Source organism: Lemur catta, chromosome 11 (assembly GCF_020740605.2).
Source record: "Lemur catta isolate mLemCat1 chromosome 11, mLemCat1.pri, whole genome shotgun sequence".
Lineage (NCBI taxonomy): Eukaryota > Metazoa > Chordata > Mammalia > Primates > Lemuridae > Lemur > Lemur catta.
The window spans coordinates 5,639,275-5,659,893 of NC_059138.1; the positions used below are offsets into that span (position 1 = coordinate 5,639,275).

At 52.4% G+C, this 20,619-nt stretch overlaps 1 protein-coding gene across 1 annotated transcript; it reads right to left on the reverse strand.

Annotated features, from left to right (window-relative positions):
- Positions 1–601: 601 nt before the first annotated feature.
- ZNF775 (zinc finger protein 775) lies at positions 602–17,626 on the reverse strand. Its single transcript, XM_045565045.1, is given in 4 exon segments — positions 602–1,579; positions 1,581–2,284; positions 8,194–8,274; positions 17,512–17,626. Coding segments are annotated over 3 exon segments (1,650 nt in total). The 5' UTR covers positions 8,246–8,274; positions 17,512–17,626; the 3' UTR covers positions 602–685.
- Positions 17,627–20,619: the final 2,993 nt, after the last annotated feature.

The window sequence follows — 20,619 nt, forward strand, 5'->3', positions numbered from 1 at the left end:
GAGGCCACCCGCGCCCACCCACCACACACACACACCAGCTCTAGGGTCAGCCCACCATACCCAGCACCCTGGGCAGTGGGGCACTCGGGGTTGGAGGAGGGCATCCAACCATTCCCTCCTTCCAAAAATACTTATTGAATGGCCACTAAGTGTCAGCACTGGCCTTGGTGCTGGGGATATGCTTGCCCCTCCCTAGCCACAGCCTCTGGCTCCCATCCTTGGTGTCACTGAGTCTGCTGGGACTCTCCCACAGGGGCGGCCCCCTGGCCATCCTCCAGCCCGAGTGTGACAGGCTGGTCCTACGGCTGACCAGTCCAGACCTGGGCCACTTGGCGCCAGGAGCCTCTCCCAGAGTCACCAAGAGCCCCACCACCACCACTCGGTGCTTGAGGCCAGGGGTCCAACCTCTGAAAAGGTACACAGACGGCCCCCAGCCCACCGCGGACACCTCCCGGCTCCAGAGTGAGGAACGTTGCTCTTACCTCCTCCCTCAGCACACCCTGGGACCTTTTCCCAGCACCCTGGGATGCTTCTGGAACTCTGTTCTCAGGCCTTCAGAGCCTTGAGGAAACCACTGGTTTCACCGCATGGGTTTCTAAGAGCCAGCACTCCTGGCCACCCCATTGCCCACGCGCTCCCCCACACACGTCCCCCCACCACCACCACGGTTCTCGGCTCCAGTCCACTAGCGCGCCTCCTCCTTGGGGCTGGGCGCCAGGGCTCCGCGGTGAACGCGCTGGTGCTTGAGCAGGTGCTGCTTTTGGCGGAAGCCGCGGCCGCAGGCGGCGCACAGGTAGGGCCGCTCGCCCGTGTGGTTGCGCCGGTGCCGCGTGAGGTTGGGCTTCTGGCTGAAGCGGCGGCCGCACTCGGGGCACGCGTAGGGCCGCTCGCCCGTGTGGATGCGCTGGTGGATGGTGAGCGCCGACCACCACGAGAAGCTCTTGCCGCACTCGTTGCAGATGAACTGGCGCGGCTCGTTGGGCCCGGCCAGGCCCGCGCGGCCCCGGCCCCACATGGCGTCCCCGGCTCCTCGGGACCGCTGGGCGCTGCGCGGCCGCGCGGCTGAGCCCGGGGGTCCCTCGGCCTGCGGCTCGGAGCCCGGCTCCCCGCCCGGGACGGCGGGCCCGGGGCGCAGCAGTTCGGCGGCGGCGTGCGCGCGTTGGTGGGCCCGCAGCGCCGCGCGGCTGGGGCAGCTCTTCCCGCAGCGGGGGCAGGGCACGGCCTGCGCGGCCGGCAGGTGGGTGCGCAGGTGCTTGAGCAGGTGCTGCTTCTGGCGGAAGCCGCGGCCGCAGTGCAGGCACGCGTGCGGGCGCTCGCCCGTGTGGTTGCGCAGGTGCCGCGTGAGGTTGGGCTTCTGGCTGAAGCGGCGGCCGCACTCGGGGCACGCATAGGGCCGCTCGCCTGTGTGGATGCGCTGGTGGATGTTCAGCGACGACCACCAGGTGAAGCTCTTGCCGCACTCGTTGCAGATGAACTGGCGCTGTTCGCCGGACCCCGAGGGGCCCGGCTCTGCGGTCCGGGTCCCAGGCTGGCCCCACCAGCCCTGGCAGAGCCCCAGCCAGGCCCACTCGGGGCGCCCCCCGCGGCGGCGCCGGCCGCAGGCGACAGGCCAGCCGCGCCGCCGCGTCCCGGAGCAGCTCGTGCAGGCCGGCTCGGGCGCCCTGGCGGTCCCGGGCGTGCGCGCGCTGGTGGATGCGGAGGCCCACCTGGTGGCGGAAGCAGCGCTCGCACTGGGGGCACGAATGGGTGGCGGGCCGAGAGTGGGTCTTTTGGTGCTTGAGCAGGTGCTGCTTCTGGCTGAAGCGCCTCGCGCACTCGGGACAGCAGAAGGGCCGCTCGCCCGTGTGGTGCCGCTGGTGGCGCGCCAGGTTTGGCTTCTGGCTGAAGCTCTTGCCGCACTTGCCACAGAGGTACGGCTTCTCTCCAGTGTGAGTGCGCTGGTGGATCTTCAGAGATGACCACCAGCTGAACCTCTTCCCGCAGTCCACGCACACAAAGTGACCCTCACCAGCAGAAAGCGCGGGGCTCAGGGGGCCAGGGACTGCCCCGGGAGCCTGGCCTGCCAGCCCCCCATCCTGCTCAGTGGGAGGGGCCCGCCTTGGACCCCCAGTCTCCTCCTGTCCCCCCAGGGCTCGAGGCCTCCCCATGGTCTGGCATGGCGGGAGGCCCTGCCGCTGCTGGAAAATGTTCTCTTTATCCTTCTCCGAAAGCGCGGCCTGCGGCGCCAGCGGCTGCAGCAGCCGGTCTGGTTTCTCTTGCTTGATCTTCATCGCCAGCCCATCTCCTGCCAGAGGCAAACGGAGAGAGGACAGGGAGAGGTCACTCGCTGCTCTGCTCGGTGGATGGAGACAAGGAGGGGAGAGAGGGATGGAGGTGCGGGAAGGCAGAGAAGAGCCGAAAATAAGGCCGGAGAGAAAAGGACGCAGAAGGCAAAGATTGAAGCAGGCAGAAGAAAAGAGGGCAACAGAAAAAAGAGAGTAGAGAAGGCATAAAGGACTATAAGATAAGGGCAGGTTGAGGTGTGGAGAGAGTGAAGGAAAAAATACTAATACAAGAAAGGGAAGATCAGCACATCCCTTGGACACCGAGGACGTGGGATCCGCCAAGCATGAGCTGCCCTGCCTTCCCTGCCGGAGGCCCAGCAGGCGCAGAGACGGTGAAAGAACCTGTTCCAGTGAAATCTGCTGACCCAGGGAGCAAGGAGAAAATGGCCAAGTTTCAAAACATACCATTCTTTTTCTAAGAGGATCAATGTGCCAGGAGCTTTCTAAGTGAGGGCATGCCCAATCCCTCAGTGGTTAGGGTGACCAAACCCCAGGTCACTGTAGCACCCTCTACAGTGGCTGGGCCCCTGTAGAAAAGACTGAGAAGAAAGCCAAAATTCTTCAAAAATGGGTGATAGGCCACATAACTACATAAACAGGTGCTACGAAAACCTAAGGGACAGAATTATTCCCAGCTTATATAAACTACTGCAGTGAACAGGAGGGAAGGGAGGAAAGAAGTCTGTGAAGCTGGCTTAACTCCAGTATCAAAACAAGACAAGAATAGGGTGGGCAGGAAATTATAGGTTTATCATACTTTGAACATAAACACAAACATGAGCAAAGCAAGTTCAGTAACATTAAAATAATAACATGTCATGGCCTTGCTGAGATTTTCCCCAGGAAAGCAAAGAAGGCCCAGTATAATTCATGATATTATCTAATTAAAAGTGAAAAACCTCATGCCATCTCAACAGATGTGAAAAAGTCATATGATAAAATTGAGCATCATTTCTGGAGGGAGGGGAAGGAAGAAGGGGGAAGAGGGAAGAACTAGCTCTTAGCAAACTAGGAATATAGGAAACTTTCTTAAGTTGACAAGCAATGTATATTAAAAACTACAGTAAACATTACAACCAAAGGCAAAAGATTAGATGCCCATTAGAGTTAGGAACAAAATGAGGATGCTCATTATCACTGACACTATTCAACTTTGCACTTGGGGAACTAGCCAAAACCAGGGGGTGGGGGGTGAAGGAGGATGGGGGAGTTGAGAGAACTATTAATATATAAGTATTGGAAAGGAAGAGAAAACTGTCATTTGCTTATGATTATTAACTTAGAAGGTGCAAGGGAATCCACTGAAAATAGAAATAAGAGCTCAGCAAGATTGCCAGGTACAAAAACATAAAAAAAGTAATACTTTTTAAAAATGGCAAGAAAAGCTATAAAATAACTGGGAGTATACCAAATAAACATGTAGAACTTATATAAACATAACTATTAAATGTTACTGAAGAGATAAAGAAAACCTAAATAAAAGGACAGATATGTTACTGGATGAAATGACAAAGATCTTCACTCTAAAATAATGTTTAAATTCAATGTAATCCTAGTTTAGTAAATTAGAAAATTTATGATGTACATAAATTGTCCAGAAAATCCTAAAGATGAATAAGGAAGAATTTGGTTTATATGATATTAAAAGCTAGTATGGTACTACCATACACATGTTAAAATAGGTAAAATCCAGAACACTGACAACACCAAATGTTGGCAAGGATGTGGAGCAACAGGAACTCTTTCATTGCTGGTTGGAATGCAAACTGGTACAACCACTTTGGAAGAGAGTGTAGCTGTTTCTTACAAAGTTAAATGTAGGCTTACCATACAATCCAGCAATCACTCTCCTAGGTATTGACCCAAATGAGTTGAAAACTTATGTCCACACAAAAACCTGTACACAGATGCTTTATTCCTAACTGCCAAAACTTGGCAGCAACCAAGATGTCCTTCAGTGGGTGAATGAGTAACAAACTATGGTACATCTATACAATGAAACATTATTCAGTGATTAAAAGAAATGAGCTATCAAGTCACAAAAAGACATGGAGGTACCCTAAATGCATATTGCTAGGTAAATGAAACCAATCTAAAAAGGTTATGTATTGGTATTGTAAGATTCCAAGTGGAGCACAGGGGATGTGGAGGCAATGAATCTATTCTGTATGATACTGTGATGGTGGATACCGGACATTATGCCTTTCTCAAAACCCATATAATGTACAACACCAAGAGTGAACTCTAATGTATGTACCTATACACTTTAGGTAATAATAATGTATCAGGCTGGGTGAGGTGGTTCATGCCTATAATCTCAGTGCTTTGGGAGGCCAAGGCAGGAGGATCGCTTGAGCCCAGGAGTTCAAGACTTCAGTGAGCTATGATTGTGCCACTGCACTCCAGCTTGGGTGACAAAGCGAGACAGCCTCTAAAAATCATAATATATTAATATTGACTCATCAGTTACAACAACTGTACCACACTAATGCAAAAATGTTAATAACAGGAGAAATGGGGGGAGGTATAGGGGAACTCCCTACTTTCTCTGCAATTTTTCCATAAACCTAAAACTGCTCTAAAATGTAAAGTCCATTAAAAAAAAAAGACCTCTTGACTGATGCCATTGTTATTGGTGTGGCTGCTCCATGGTGGGCCTGGTGAGGTGAGGCTGCAAGTCATGTTCCCTTCTACCAAAAAAAAGCTAAATACAATCAAATCATGAGAATAGTATAGAATATACATAAAGACAAATTGATCAATGGAGCAAAATAGCTTGATATATGATACAAGAGACATTCCAAGTCAATGGCAAAAGGCTAGTCTATTGATTGATTTAGAATCAACTGATGATCTTTTTGGGAAAAATATTTAAGTTAGATTCTTAGTATATATTGCTTATAAAAATAAGTTCCAAATGGACTTAAGTAGTGGTTTAAACAAAGAAAATATAAGTATTAGAAGAATTACAGGAATTTGTTTATAATCTAGAGGTAATTAAAAGCCTTCCTAAACAAGATACAAAACATAAAAACTAAATTTAACAAAAGATACCATAAACATAAGTCAAAGAGAAATAGCAGTCTAGGGCAGCACTGTCCACTAGGACTGTCTGCAGCAGTGGAAACGGTTTACATCTGTGCTCTCTAGCCACTTGTGACACTGAGCACTTGAAAAGTACCTAGTGCAACTAAGAAACAACTTTTTATTGTATTTAAGTTAATTTAAACCTAAATTTAAAGAGTCATATGAGGCTAATGGCCATATACTGGACAGCACAGGTCTAGGAAAAAATATGTGCAGATATATAATGACCAATGATTGATATCCAGAATATATAAAGGACTCCTGGAGATACGATGAAAAGAGGCTTAACCTCACTAGTCATCAATAAAATGTAAAATAATAGTGTAGCATCATTTTTACCCATTATAGCAGCAAAAATGGAAAGGATCAGTAACGTCCCAACTTCACAATGCTCATGGAAACCATGCAGAACAAGTACACACACAGGTATCCTGGGGACATAAGCTGGGTCGGACTTTCTAGAGGACAATTTGATGTTGTTTATTAAAATTATAAATGTATAGAGCCTTCTCCTTCCAGCCAGCAATTCCACTCCAGTATTTACATGAGAAATACAAGTGTAAAGAGGAATGTCCAAGAATAGCCACTGAAGTGCTGTTTGTACTTAGCAAACTATGGGAAACAACCTAATTACCCATATATAATATTAATAGTTTAAAAGTTATCATGCCCTTCATAATATGGAATATTATGCAGCAATTAAAAAGTATGGAAAATAACTCTATGTGCAGATGTGAAAAGATTCCCAAAACATTTTAAGAGAAAACAAAAAACAAGTTGAAAAACAATATGAATTATCTGATTGAATTTATAAAAAATAAAAGTATGTTTCTCTCTCTCTCTCTGTCAATGTGCATGATCCAGGATGATCCGTGCCAACCTGAAGATGGTGGTGACCCTGTAGTCCATCAAGTGGCTGATGGCTGGGGAAGCTGCCCTCTCTAGCAGAAAGATGACCTTGGGCCAGAGTGTCCCAGGCTGCCAGGACAGTGTTCTGTCACATCACCTGCTGAAGGTGCGAATATAAATGATTGGGTAGGGAGGGGGTCGAGCCCAGCACACATCCCCAGAGCTCCTGCAACTGAGGTGGGGAGGTGCAGGGACTCCAGCTGTCCCAGGGCACGTCCCCTAGGGCCCAGGTATCACATGAAGGAAAACAGGCCTGCCCTTGACAGAAGTCCAAAACAACAGCACTGCTGCTCTGTCACCACGAAAAGGATAATGTTTTAGGTTTTAAATGGTTCAGATAAAATAAAAAAGTAGAAAATGGGGATTTATTGCTTAATGGGCACAGAGTTTCCAGGGTGATGAAAAAGTTCTGGAAACAGATGGACATACAACTTGTGGATGTACTTAATGCACTGAATTGTATACTTAAAAATGGTTAAAATGATAAATTTTATGTTACATATATTTTGTCATAATAAAAAAAATACACAAAACAAATAAAAATGTGCTTAAAAGAGGTAAGCTCTCAATTACCTGAAAAATGTGGCCATCCAGAATGAGTCATTCCCTAAGTCACTAAGGGGCCGGCCCAGTCCCCATGTGCCTCAGTGCCCCTGGGGTTTAGGCCAGTGCTTTTCAAACTCTTCCCTAAAACCACAGGGTTGCCTCAGACGCTGGGAGGAGAAGAAGAGAGGGTCCTGGCAGACTCCACATCTCACATCGGCCAGAGCCACCTCACAGCCAGTTAGGCTCCCATTCTGAGTTTATCTGGGGAAAGGGGTCCTTCTGCTAAGACGCTGGGCACTCGCGCTCTAGGTTTCACTCTCACACTGTAATGTCCACACCACACAGGGGCAGCTGGAGCGCTCCTGCCCACCCACCCTGCTCCTCAGGGGAGAAGGGGCCAGCAGTGTGGCCAAGCACCCTGAGGGTCTGTGTCAGGACCCAGCCCCACAACAGCGTGGTTGCCACACACCACGCCATCCCCCTTTGAGCTTCCCGCTCCATTTCTCTTTTACCCTCCTGCCTGGTTTCTGTCTCAGTCTTAGGTCACTGAATGATTCCTCTCCCCACAGGGGCGGTAAGGCAGGGGCCCTGGGGTCGCGGGGCACTCCCCGGGCAGGGGAGAGGGAGGTGAAGAAACCTGAGTCACACTCTGCCCAGGATTGCGGCTCCAGACCCTGCTCCAGGGCCTGCTCTCGGACCCAACCCCGTCTGAGGGGCCCAGAGCCCGCCTGCAGCCCCGGCCACACAGCCACCAAGGGCTGGGAGGGCCACTCACAGATGCCAGGGGCTGCTCCACCCTGGGCCAAGAGCACATGACTGTACAGGAAAATTTTCCAGTCACAGCATGTATTTCATCACAACTGGCTCTAAGCAGCTTAGCTGACAAAGACCCTGAACTTTGAGTGACCCCAGGAAGCTTTAATGTATGAACTGAAGATGCTCTCCTGACCGATGAACCACAGGGTTTGTTTTAACCGACTGTCCTACCCAGAGTGCCAGTTTTCCATGTTTATTAGCATAATCACTGTGAACTCCCTGTTCTAGCACTTAAAAAACACCTCAGTTCCTACAAGGTGTGTGAGTGTGTGTGTATCCCCTTGCCTGGCAAGTTAACCAGCAGGGCTCTGTCATCTTTTTAGCTCCCATGGCCTCTGTCTTTGTCCCATTCTTTGACATGGCCTCCCAAGTCCTGGGCCCACCCTGAAACTCTAGCCGTCTATGGGATGTACTATCTACTGGCCGAGGGCAGCAGCTCATGCCTGTCTTCAGAGAGGGCAAGGGCACTGGGGCCCTAGCTGGTCCCCACCTCCTCCAGTTTCCCTCTTACCTGTGCTGTCACCAGCCAGGCCATTCTCCATCCCTGGAGGCCTCCCCAGCATCAATGCCGGCCGGGTCCCTGCCCTGCCATCTGTGGGTGAGACGGGAGTGAAAGAAAAACAATTGGCCAGTGGGATGAGGATGAAAACCAGGGTTCCCAGTCCACCTCCCATCCCACAGAACACACTCTCTCTTTTTCAAAGAGCCTTTCTATCCATAACTTCATTTGAAATGTGCATGGCTTTTTTAATTGCACACATACCTGCTAGGCAGGCAACATAGGCATAATTCCCATTTTACAAAGGAGAAACAGAGGCCAGAGAGACCCCTGACGGGCCCAGAGTCGTGGAGGTGGCTGGCTGGCAAAGCTGGACAAAGCTCAGGTCTGCCAGCACCCAGACCAGAGCCTCGTGTCCCACACTCATCATCTGCAGCATGGTGTGTGAAGGACGCCACACCTGAGGACCAGGAACCGCAAATACGGTCAGAGATCCACCTGGGACCAGCTGTGGTCAGGAAGACACCAGGGAGCAAAGCTGCCCTCCACGTCCCCTAAGTCACTGCCCCGCTCTTCGAAAGTTCCCATCATGTTCCAGCACGAACCCTTCCAGGGAGCCTCACAGCCATCCCTCTCCACACATGAACATACAGAGTCAGTCAGGGTGCTAGTTGACCCAACCCTCGTTCACAGATCTGGGACTCATCTCTTGTCTTCTCATCCCAAGTCTTGTGAACATCTCCTGACTGGCTCACGTCACACCCAGATCGTGGTCAGGCATGCTGCTGCTTGGACACCCCGGGCCTTTGCCACAGCTGTCCCCTTTGCCCTCAGGTCTCTGCCTGGCTGTCCCCTTGCTTCTGCCAGCTCCCTGCTTAAATGTCACCTTTTCAGAGCAGCCTTCCCTGGCACCTCTACATATAGTCACAAGCCTAACTCCCCACAAAAGTATTAACTTTTGTGACTTGACGTGATTTCCACTTGTCTGTTTCCTGCCACCATGAATGAGGACAGGGACTGTTCATGTTTGCTAGCGAATCCCCAGTGCCTGGAACAGAGCTGACATAAAGAGGGTGTTCAACAAACACACGGGGCAAACACCTGCCACCCTGCCTGGCTTGGAGCTGTGGCAGCCTAACAGCCCATCTTGCCGACCCTAGTGGTGGGCACTGTCTCTCCCAAGGACAAGGATCTGGTTTTACCGGCCTGGTTTTACCCCCTTAGCAGAGCAAGCAAGTGAGGCTGGCTGCCCCACAGAGAAACAGCTCATGCTTCCTGCTGCCTCCAAGGAGGAAGGGAGGGAGGGCTTTTCCAGGTTCCAGTCAGCCCCTCCTTCCCAGGAGTCCCGCTGGGCACCCCTCACCGAACAGTGCCCCACTGCCAGGGAGCCTGGCAGAGACCCAGCCTTCCTCCTTCCCTCCCCACATCCCCTGCCAGAACCCACTCTGGGGACAGGTACCCAGATGGGGAGCCTGGACACCCTCAAGAAAGGTGGGGGTAGCAGGCTGAGGGTAAATATGAATCTAAAATACAGAAAAAAATCGTCGCTGGTACAAAGAGGCAAAGAGACACACCTCCTTTTTTCAGAGCATTTTCTTTAGAAACTTCTAAATTCTGTCCCTGTCTTTTTGAGATGTAAATCATTTTAAGAGCTAAATAAGTCTTTGGCCAGCTTGGCCACTGCAGGTCTGCCTTTCTGAAAGACTGGGGAGCCACCTCTTTGAAATGTAAACACCAAGGAAGGGCGGGGCGCAGTGGCTCACGCCTGTAATCCTAGCACTCTGGGAGGCGGGTGGATGGTTTGAGCTCAGGAGTTCGAGACCAGCCTGAGCAAGAGCCAGACCTCAACTCTACTAAAAATAGAAAGAAATGATTTAGACAGCTAAAAATATATATAGAAAAATTAGCTGGGCATGGTGGCACATGCCTGTAGTCCCAGCTACACAGGAGGCTGAGGAAGGAGGATCGCTTGAGCCCAGGAGTTTGAAAGGTTGCTGTGAGCTAGGCTGATGCCACGGCACTCACTCTAGCCCTGGCAACAGAGTGAGACCCTGTCTCAAAAAAAAAAAAAAAAAAAAAAACACCAAGGAAGATGCCTGATCTCCACAGGAGAGCAGGAGCCTAACTTCAGCAGGCACATGGTGCCAAGTTGCAAACCTACCTCCTGTCAAAAAAATATGAGAAGTTGATTTTTCTTTTGGATAAAGGCAATTATAATAGCTAACATAGATGGTCACTCTAATTACCAGGTGAATTTAGGATGAACTACATGTGACAAATGGTGCTGTCCAGTCCTCTTACTTAAGGGCTAGTTACTGGTTATCCTGGGAGCATGTCTGTAATGCGTGGCATCTGCCTGGCTATACAGAGGCTGAGACCTTGCTCTATTTTTGTAGCCTCTTAGGGGATTGCCTATAATGTGCATCATATTCTGGTTTCATGCACATTCAATTTATAAAACGCTGTTTTCTTTCTCTTCTTTTGCAAAGGGATTTTGTGGGTTGGCAAGGGATTTTGTTTTAATACTTTAAAATTTTTTTTCAGATGAATCTTGCTATGTTGCCCAGGCTAGCCTTGAAGTCCTAGGCTCAAGTGATCCTCCTATCTTGGCCTCCAGAGCAGCTGGAACGACAGCCAGAGCAGCTGGAACTACAGCCAGAGCAGCTGGAACACCACTGAGTGCACCACTGAGCCTGCATGAGATTTTGTTTTTAATTCTATTTCCCAACAGGAGTCTGTTAAGCACTCTGACTGCAGTTTCTTATAGACACTAAAACCTGCTGGTGGTGCAGAGAAGAGGTCCAGCCTGCAGGGACTCCATGGCACTAGGTTCTCCTCCCCCATGCACTGCCCTCTCCCTGCAGGCCATCCCATGTGAGCTTCTGCACCCCACGCCTTAGGGAAGACTCTCATCAACTGGACTTCATGTCCACCTAAAGAGGCTCAGAGGGACTGGTGGACAGAGAAGCCACCATGGTGTGGGGAAACACAGAATGAAGGGGTCAGAAATTCAGGGCAAGGACAGAGGGGTGGGCCTTGGCCTATACCACACTACTAGAGGCCCCTATGCCAAATCAAAGATAGTCCTACTTTATCCACCCTGTCTTCCAAGAGGTGTTAGGACCTAAAAGTCACTTCAGGTACCAGAAGCGCTTCAATTCTTCCTGACCTCCCCAGAGCAGCTCCTCCCTTAGGCCTCAATACCTCTCTCCTGGGCCACATGCCAGCTCCAGGGAAAGCAGCCTTTTGGTTTAGGTAAAAACAGAAGTGGAAACAGAAGAAAGAGGAGTCTCGTGGACCCAAGGGGGAGAAGTGAGAAGTGAGTGGGGAGACACAGAGGGCAGCAATGGGGGAAGGGAGGCCATGTCTTTGGGGACCCACCTCCACCTGTGTGCTCAGGTGGGATGCATCTGGAAACAGTAGAGCAGGTGCCCTGCAGACAAAACCCTGAGAAAGCCATGCCAAGGGAAGTCCTCCATGTGACACTTCCCAGACTGTCTGGGCTACCAGGTGCCCCACCCTGAGCTTCTCTCCCATTCTGCCTCTCGCTCTGCTGCACCACACGGCATACCCCCACCCCACTAACCCTACCCGCCACGGCACACAGCTGACCAGAAATGCTCAGGTACCAGGCCCACCCACAGGCCCCAGCAAAACACCTGGGCCAGAGGACAGGTAGCAACAGGGTAGCTTCACCACACCCTGCCAGGACCCTGCCCTGCCATCATGTGGTGAGCAGGACACACACAGGGGACAGGGAACAAGTCTCTGGACAAGGCCATCTCCCCATTCCCACTTCCTGGCTCTGGGCCAGGCCCCCCTCCAAGGTCAGGCTATAGTTCAGTGTGCTCCCCACAAGGGGAAGGCCTCAGCCAGAGCCCAGCTGCCATGGCAACTGCAGGACCACACAAAGAGCGCATTGTGCCCTGCGGCAGGTGCTGAGGCCTGGGGCAGGGGAGGTAACAAAGGAGCTTTGGTTGCAGCAGAGACTTGGGGGTGAGGCAGAGGCAGTTGGGGGAGAAAAAGACCACAGGCCAGGGAGAGGCAGCTCTGGGACCTGTCCAGGTCTCCCCACAGCCTCCTAGTCTCAAGCCCAGGAGCCTTCCCACCACCTGGGCACGGCTCTCTTCAGACACAGGGCCCCGGTAGGAGGTCAGAAGCAGATAGCACCTCCCAAATCCTTTGTGCCAGTGGTCAGGAGCAAGGACCACCTTCCACCAGGAGCTGAGGCTCTGAGGGGCGGGCAGCTCCCCAAACCCAGGTCAAAGGCCCAGTGCCACACCTTCTCGGCCACGAAGCCCCACCAGGTCCTCAACAGCCCCTTGCTCTCACTGGATACCCCAGCAGGACCTGGCCTTCCCAGGACCCTCCTGGGCCAAGCCGGCATCCCCTCTGCCCATACTGCCCGAATGGCCTGCCCCTTTCTGTCAGCCACATCCTTCCCAACCCAAAGTTGCTTCACCCCACCTGGTCCACCTGGTCTCCTCACAGGCCCTTACCTGACTGTGTGTCTTCACTGCACAATGCCCTCACTCAGGTTAGCCCAGGGAGTGAGGACTTACTCCCTTGCCCTGCCCAGTCCCTGAGATGCAGACGGTTCTCAGTACATATTGAATGAAGGAATGAATGAAACAGTGGAAGTCTGAGGAGGAGGCTCTTCTGGCCCCAGTCTTTGTCACTAACAACAAATCCCTCAGGATTAGCCAATGGCAGCCTCTGCCTGGGAAACCGATTTCAGTTAATAGCAGATGTTTTAATTTTAAATATACAATTGTAGGCATATGAGAAACTGACATAAACACTAAATGCACAAACACACCCAGAGACAATGGTATCTAAACGATTGTATCTAAAGATACTAAACTGGGCCGGGCGCGGTGGCTCACACCTGTAATCCTAGCACTCTGGGAGGCGGAGGTGGGCAGATCTGTCAGCCACATCCTTCCCAACCCAAAGTTGCTTCACCCCACCTGGTCCACCTGGTCTCCTCACAGGCCCTTACCTGACTGTGTGTCTTCACTGCACAATGCCCTCACTCAGGTTAGCCCAGGGAGTGAGGACTTACTCCCTTGCCCTGCCCAGTCCCTGAGATGCAGGGACTGTAATCCTAGCCCTCTGGGAGGGTGAGGTGGGTGGATCGCTCGAGGTCAGGAGTTCGAGACCAGCTTGAGCAAGAGTGAGACCCCGTCTCTACTAAAAATAGAAAGAAATTATCTGGCCAACTAAAAATATATATAGAAAAAATTAGCCGGGCATGGTGGCACATGCCTGTAGTCCCAGCTACTCGGGAGGCTGAGGCAGGAGGATTGCTTAAGCCCAGGAGTCTGAGGTTGCTGTGAGCTAGGCTGATGCCATGGCACTCACTCTAGCCTGGGCAACAAAGCGAGACTCTGTCTCAAAAAAAAAAAGATACTAAACTGTATCTTAAGTAAACAAAAGTTCAAAGATACAAAAATAGAGATATTCATACACATGAGAATACCTGCAAAACTGCATCTGCAAATATAGAGAAAGTGAGATTTTTAAAAACCTCACAGACATACCTACAGATCCACAGACACACAAATGTGTCACTGTGAATCACATTAGCACAAATCGCCACACAGCACACTCATGAAAACAGAAACGCCAGTCCATTCATGACACAAGTGTCCTTGCACATTCTTGGCCATCCCACTGGACCCAGCTGCTCCAAGGAAAAGAACTCAGGGAGGTGGAAATGGGAGCTGCGGGAGAGGTGGCATAGGCCAGCAGGGGCTGCAGCGGGCTGGAGAGAAGGCAGAGTGGGACAGAAAGCCCTAGAAAGACACTGATGCTGTGCCCAGCAAGCCCAGTGCAGCGTGAGACCCCCCCAGGGCTTGCCTGTGGGCTCTGACCCACAGGGAAGCAGCAGCCCTCTCCCCAGCTTTGGGTGACCTTGAGACACCACAGGGCTGGTTCATCAGCCCAGGTCTCCCCTCTGAAGCCCACTCCTTTGCAAGGCTGCCCTTCCCAGTCCCTCCCCTAGGACTCCAGACCCCCACCTCAAGCCCACATCACAACCCATAACTCCCAGCCCATGGTCACTAAGCTGTTGCTTGCCCCAGGCAAGTTCCTTCGCCCCGGCCCTCAGGTTCCTAATGGTGAAGAGGAGGCCCCAGCGCCCCGCAGTAGCCTCCACACTCTGATTGGCTTCAAGGGAGGAAGAGATTTGACACGGCTTTGGTCGCAGCACTGTATGCAGAGCCCTTCACTTAATAGGGCAGTTCTGCATGCCCCTTCCAGAGGTCCTGGCCCAGACAAGGTCCTGTCCCCTCCTCCACCTAAAGGCCTTCATCCCCACACTGCAGCATCAGGCCCAGCATCCTCTAACAGCTCTCGAGTCCCCACCCATCACCCGCCCTGCTCCTCTACAACGTCTGTCCCCCCCAGTACTAGCCACCCCCACTGGTACCACTCTTCCAGCCCTGCCCTGCCCCTCTTCCCACTCCACCATCTTCAGACCTCAGCCCCCAAATGCTTAGGTCCTCAATCTCAGGAATGGGGACAGAGGTGGGGAGCAAAGAAAAGGGCAGACCATCGTCCCACAGAAAGACCAGGTCGTAGTGGGCAAAGCCATTGAGAGGCCCCGGACGGGGATTTTTTTTTTTTTTTTTTTTTTGAGACAGAGTCTCACTTTGTTGCCCAGGCTAGAGTGAGTGCCGTGGCGTCAGCCTAGCTCACAGCAACCTCAAACTCCTGGGCTGAAGCGATCCTACTGCCTCAGCCTCCCGAGTAGCTGGGACTACAGGCATGTGCCACCATGCCCAGCTAATTTTTCTATATATATTTCTAGTTGTCCAGATAATTTTTATTTCTATTTTTAGTAGAGACGGGGTCTCGCTCAGGCTGGTCTCGAACTCCTGACCTCGAGCGATCCACCCGCCTCGGCCTCCCAGAGGGCTAGGATTACAGGTGTGAGCCACTGTGCCCGGCCAGGACTGGGATTTTGTTTGTTTCTGGTTAGCCCTGTGACCCAGGGCAATCCACTTTCCTTCTCTGGGCCTCAGTTTCCCCACCTGCAAATGGAAGTAACAATGCTTGCTCCTGCATATAAAATTGTTACATCAAAGCGGGGGAACAATGTGAAAGGACTCTGAAACACATTTACAAGGTGCAAGACAAATTCATTTTAGATCGTTGCTGTGGCCATCACACCCTCCTGCTCCCCACTCAGGGTTGTAAGAACTGTACCTCAGGATTGCTCTGGTATGCACAGCCTGCATGATATTGTGGCTTCCATTTGCTCCTGCCAGCATTCCCTGGGGACAACCTGGTCCACAGGCAGCCTGCCCACCTCCCAGAGGTCCCCAATTCGACCAAGCCCCAGATTCTGAGGCACCTCATTCCAGGACTTCTGCCTTCACCTGCTCAACATGCACACCCTTGCTGGCACTGTCCCACCCGACTCCTGCCCATGCCTGCCCCAAGCCCATGGCATCCTCCTCGCCAGCCTCTGCTCACCCACCTCCCTTTAGAGGAGAGAGCTGAACTTACATTCCCCTGCTCCAGTTCTAATTAATACTCAGGAGCCTGTCAGGACCTGAGGAGACCCCATGACCTGATCTAAGGGCAGGGGCCAAAACCAGCTGCCAACAGCAACCCTTTGAACATTGTCACATTGTAATTCATAAACACTTTTCCACCCCTTGCTGTATTCAAAAGGCCTCAAGAAAGGGAGGGTTTCCCCTCTTGATGGATGAGGAAAGCAAAGCCCAGAGAGATTATATTCTCCGCCTGAATGCAGGTCTCCTGTACACCTGGACAGAGCTCTGCTTTCCAGGCTACCACAGTCCTGAAAAACCTGGATTTCTCCACTGAACCCTCATTGGAGGACAGGTACATCCACCAGTCCACCCCCACCAAGCTCTGCAGTAGGCCACTAAGTCCCACTGGGGCAATTTTTCTTTCTATTTTTTTTTAGTAGAGACGGGGTCTCACTCTTGCTCAGGCTGTTCTCGAACTTCTGACCTTGAAAAATCCTCCTGCCTCGGCCTCCCAGAGTGCTAGGATTACAGGCGTGAGCCACTGCACCCGGCCCAAGGGGGCCATTTTTAATACCTTCAAGATCTCATACTACCACCGCCCAAGTTCAGGCCTCACTACTTCTCACCTGGATGATTTCGACAGTTTTACAGCCTGCCCCTTCCAATCCATCTGCCGTCTAGAATTCAAAGCAATTTTTCTAAAACTGAAATTTGGACATGTTACTAGTATGCTTAAAATACCTCAATGGTTCCCCCACACTTTCAGATTCACTAAAAATTTTTTGGCAGGGCCATTCAAATCCAGCCTCTGTTCACCTCTCCCTATTGCACCCCAACAGACCCCATCCTCCTAATATCCATCTCCTGAACTCGCCCTGTCCTCCCACACCTATGACCAGTCCTGGAAGGCCCTTGACCGACTCTCCCCTTCCCAGCCCAGATTAGGGATCGCTTTGGCCAGGAAGCAATTTTGGATATACCAGGTTCGGTTAGGGGCCCTTCGCTGTTTAACCTGTGCACCCATGCAACCCAGCACCATCTACATGGAATCATCATCATCATCAATGTTCTGTCAGTCTCCACAAGACTACAGACATCTAAACACAGGCCCATCACCCAGTACAGGCCCCACACTCTATAAACCATTGATAAAAAGCATTATAAGGGAATGCTTAAATGAAAGAAATTTCAGTCCAAAACAGATTAGAAGCACGGAATCATGGAAACTTAGAGCTGAAAGGAGGCAAATGCCATCTAATCTCTTCATTTTACAGATGAACACAGGGACCCAAAAGAACAGTTACCTGTGGAGTCTGGACTAGCCACTGCGCCTGCAGCCCCTGGGGCTCTCACCACACCCAACCCCAGCCCCATGACCAAGACCCACTCCAGGCTCCATCTTGCCCAAAGGAGGCCACATCTCTACATCCTCCCATGTAAATGTCCTCTATATTCTTCACAGAGGGAGAAGCCCCTCACCCCACCCCACCGCAACCCCCCTCAGACCCTGGCTGCTGTGCCCATTTCCCTAGAACCGAGGTCTCAGGAACACCAGACACGCACCCACTTCCAGCTCCTGCGGTGCTTCCCTCTCACTGCCTCCACCCCCAAACCTGAGCCCCACTCTTACAATACACATTTATTGAGCACCTACTACGTGTCACTCTGCAGCGGGCACTGGGGTTCCTGCCCCCAGAAGCTGGTCTATGGGAGGCGGACACAGGCGGGGAACTCAGAACAACGGGACAGCCCGGGAGGGGCCGCGCGCGGGCAACCCTCCGCTGGCCACTGCATCCTCCCCCGCCCTCACTGGCCTCCAGCTGACCTCGCTGCCCAGGCCTGCGGCCCTCCCCCGCCGGCCGGGTCCCTTTCTCCGGGCTGTGGGGGGTGGGAGGCTCGGGGCCCCAGGCCCCCGCCCCATCCCTCGGCTGCAGCCCCGGTCGGTGGAGGCAGTGTGGGAGGAGCGGGGCCGGGCGCTGGGCCATCCCTCGCACCGCCCCTCCCCGCCCGAAATGCAGTGGGACTCGGAGGGAGGGGGCCGGGGAAATAAATACCTTTGACTTTGTGGCTAAGGTTAACGGGAACTGCCACCCCGGGGGCGACTTGGGCACCGGGCTCCGGGCCCTGGCCAGTCCCGGGGCAAGCGGGGCGGGAGCGCGCGCCTGATTGGCTGGCGGTCCTGGCCGTCCCCAGGACCACCCAGCTATCCCATTGGCTGCGCCGCTCAGATGACCCGCCCGGCCCTATCGGAGCAGCCCGCGGGGCGGCCCCTTTGTTCTCCGGAGCCAATAGCCTGGGTGGGCGGGCTGACCTCGCCCCCGCGGGCGCGCAGGGCTTGGCCGCGGGGAACGCGCTCGCTGAGGGCCGCTGGGCGGAGGGCGCGGGGCTGCGTGCGGGAGGTAGAACGAGCCCGGGACCCTGGTGCCCCGCAGCCTTGTGGCACCCCCGCCCGCCGTGCCCCTTCCAGACTGGAGTTCACAGCGTGTGCACGCCCCGCTTCCCGCTCACGCATGTTTGGGTTCAATCCGTGGCTCAGCAAACATTCGCCGAGCGCCCCAGCGCGCCCGGGAACGTCGGGGCCGAGACAGAAATCCCCGCTCCGCGCCTTCCCCGGAGCGCAAGTCCAGTGTGGTGGCAGTGCTGTTTCTTTGCTCCCTGGAGGCAGCTGCTCACGGCTGCGCACGTCCGGCGCCGAGGGAAGGGGGTCTCCCGCGTGCGGGAGTGTGGGGTGTGGCAAATGGTTTTTAGGGTTGTCCACGAGAGACCTGAGAAATCGTGACATTCAACCCCTTCGTTTTCTAGCTGAGGAAGCAGGCCCGAGGAGGTTCATTACTGGGTAGGGCTCGCAAGAGTGGAATCCTCTCCGCGCAGCTGCCAACCTGGCCCAGGCGGGCGAGGGTCTTCGGTTCCCAGAGACCTCCTGGAAGGAGTATTTTTTCATCTACCCACCCGGATTGTAAGGAAATTCCTCCCACTTCTACCTCAAAGGGGGCACAGCGGGGTCGACTCCCATGGGCAGGACTCCACAGCTGCTTAGAAGCTGCCTTGTTGATACAAACAGGAGCGGGGCCTCTCCGAGACCCCTACAAACTGTCGCTGTTAGGCAGGTGGACCTTATTTTACCTCATCGGTCACTAGCTGGTTGAGCATTTCCCATAGGCCCAGCTGCTGTTTAGCCTCAGGAGCACAGTAGGAATTGGGGGCCGAGACTATGCGTTTTGCCACCAACTTCATGTGCAGTTTTACAAAAGATACTTTTCTGTCCCTGGAATTTGACCTATTCATCTGTGAAATAGAGTTAATAATTTTCTAGTTGCCTACATACCTTACTGGGTTTACAGTTACATTTGGTTATATTGTCTACAGAAGCACTGGTGAAGTATAAAACCCTACACACCCTACAAAGAGGCCACACATGTAACCATCAACACTTTGGAGTCTCATTCACCTCTTTATTTTCTAGAGTACCTAGAGAAGGCTCCACAAAGGCTTGTTTCTGAGACCAGTATTCTAGTTCCAGATCTGCCACATAAGTATGACCCTGGGAACGTCACTTCCACTTTCTGGGCCTGTTTCCTCCTCCACAGAGTGAAACTTCCACCAGATTGACATTCCATGACCAAGGGTATTTCAGGGGTGGAAAGAATGAGGTACATCTGGGATCCCATTTCCATTAAGCAAAAAAAAAAGGGCGGGGGAGGCTGCATGTGTATGTTTGCAAATGCATAGAAAAAATGTCTAGAATACCTCTCAAACCCTTTTCACAGTGTAAAGAGAAAGGACTTGGGTGGAGTAGGGGAATGAAGGACTTTCATGTTAAAAAACATCTAAATGGGTCTCAATTATTTAATTCTTTTAAAAGATACTTTAATACTTTTGTAATTGTAGAAGAAAAAAAGAAAAACTGGATTCTTCAGAGAGATGGGCAGCTCCCGCCAGCAGAGCTCCAACCCCTCCAACCTGAGCAGCCCTTTCTCGTGACTGCTGTCGGGATGAAGCTGGATGAGCAAGAACTTGGGAACCACTGCCTCCCCCAACCCCCAGCATCCCAAGGGACTCAGGAGGGAACCATGGGCAAGTTCACTCTGTCCCTACCTCACCAGCCCCCTCAAGGACACTAGTGTGGCCTTCTCTGGCCTTTGGACCTCTCCTCACCATCCTTCCCCACAGGCAGTGGACAGGCAGCACTGAGGACACCCGGTGCCCATCTTTCCCATACCCCACTCTACTTCCTTTAAAAACGATGCTTTTACAAAAGGTCAGGACCCCTGGTCAGATGCCCTCTCTCCCTCATTCTTGTCCCCAAACCCTCAATACTAACTACATGCCCAAAGACCTGTCCCCTGCTCCTGCCCATCTTCCCCAGATATCTATCCACTCTTTCCTAGTCATCTCCCCTTCCCTGGAGGCCCTGAGCTCCCTCAAAGAGAACAAATGTGAGTGGGGCTTTCTTGAGACCACACCCTCTACTCCCAGGCTCTGACTGGCAATTTGCCATGAATGACACAGGTTTTTGTTTTTTGTTTTTGAGACAGAGTCTCACTCTGTTGCCTGGGCTAGAGTGAGTGCTGTGGCATCAGCCTAGCTCACAGCAACCTCATACTCCTGAGCTCAAGCAATCCTCTTTCCTCAGCCTCCCAAGTAGCTGGGACTACAGGCATGTGCCACCATGCCCAGCTAATATTTTCTATATTTACTTTTAGTTTCCCTATAATTTCTTTCTATTTTTAGTAGAGACGGGGTCTCGTTCTTGCTCAGGCTGGTCTCGAACTCCTGAGCTAAAATGATCCACCCACCTCGGCCTCCCAGAGTGCTAGGATTATAGGCGTGAGCCACCTCGCCCGGCCAACACAGGTTTTTAAGTGGCCCCATAACCCCATAAACCAATATGAAGCTTTGAAGATGTTCTCATCCACCCTACACACTGCAAACT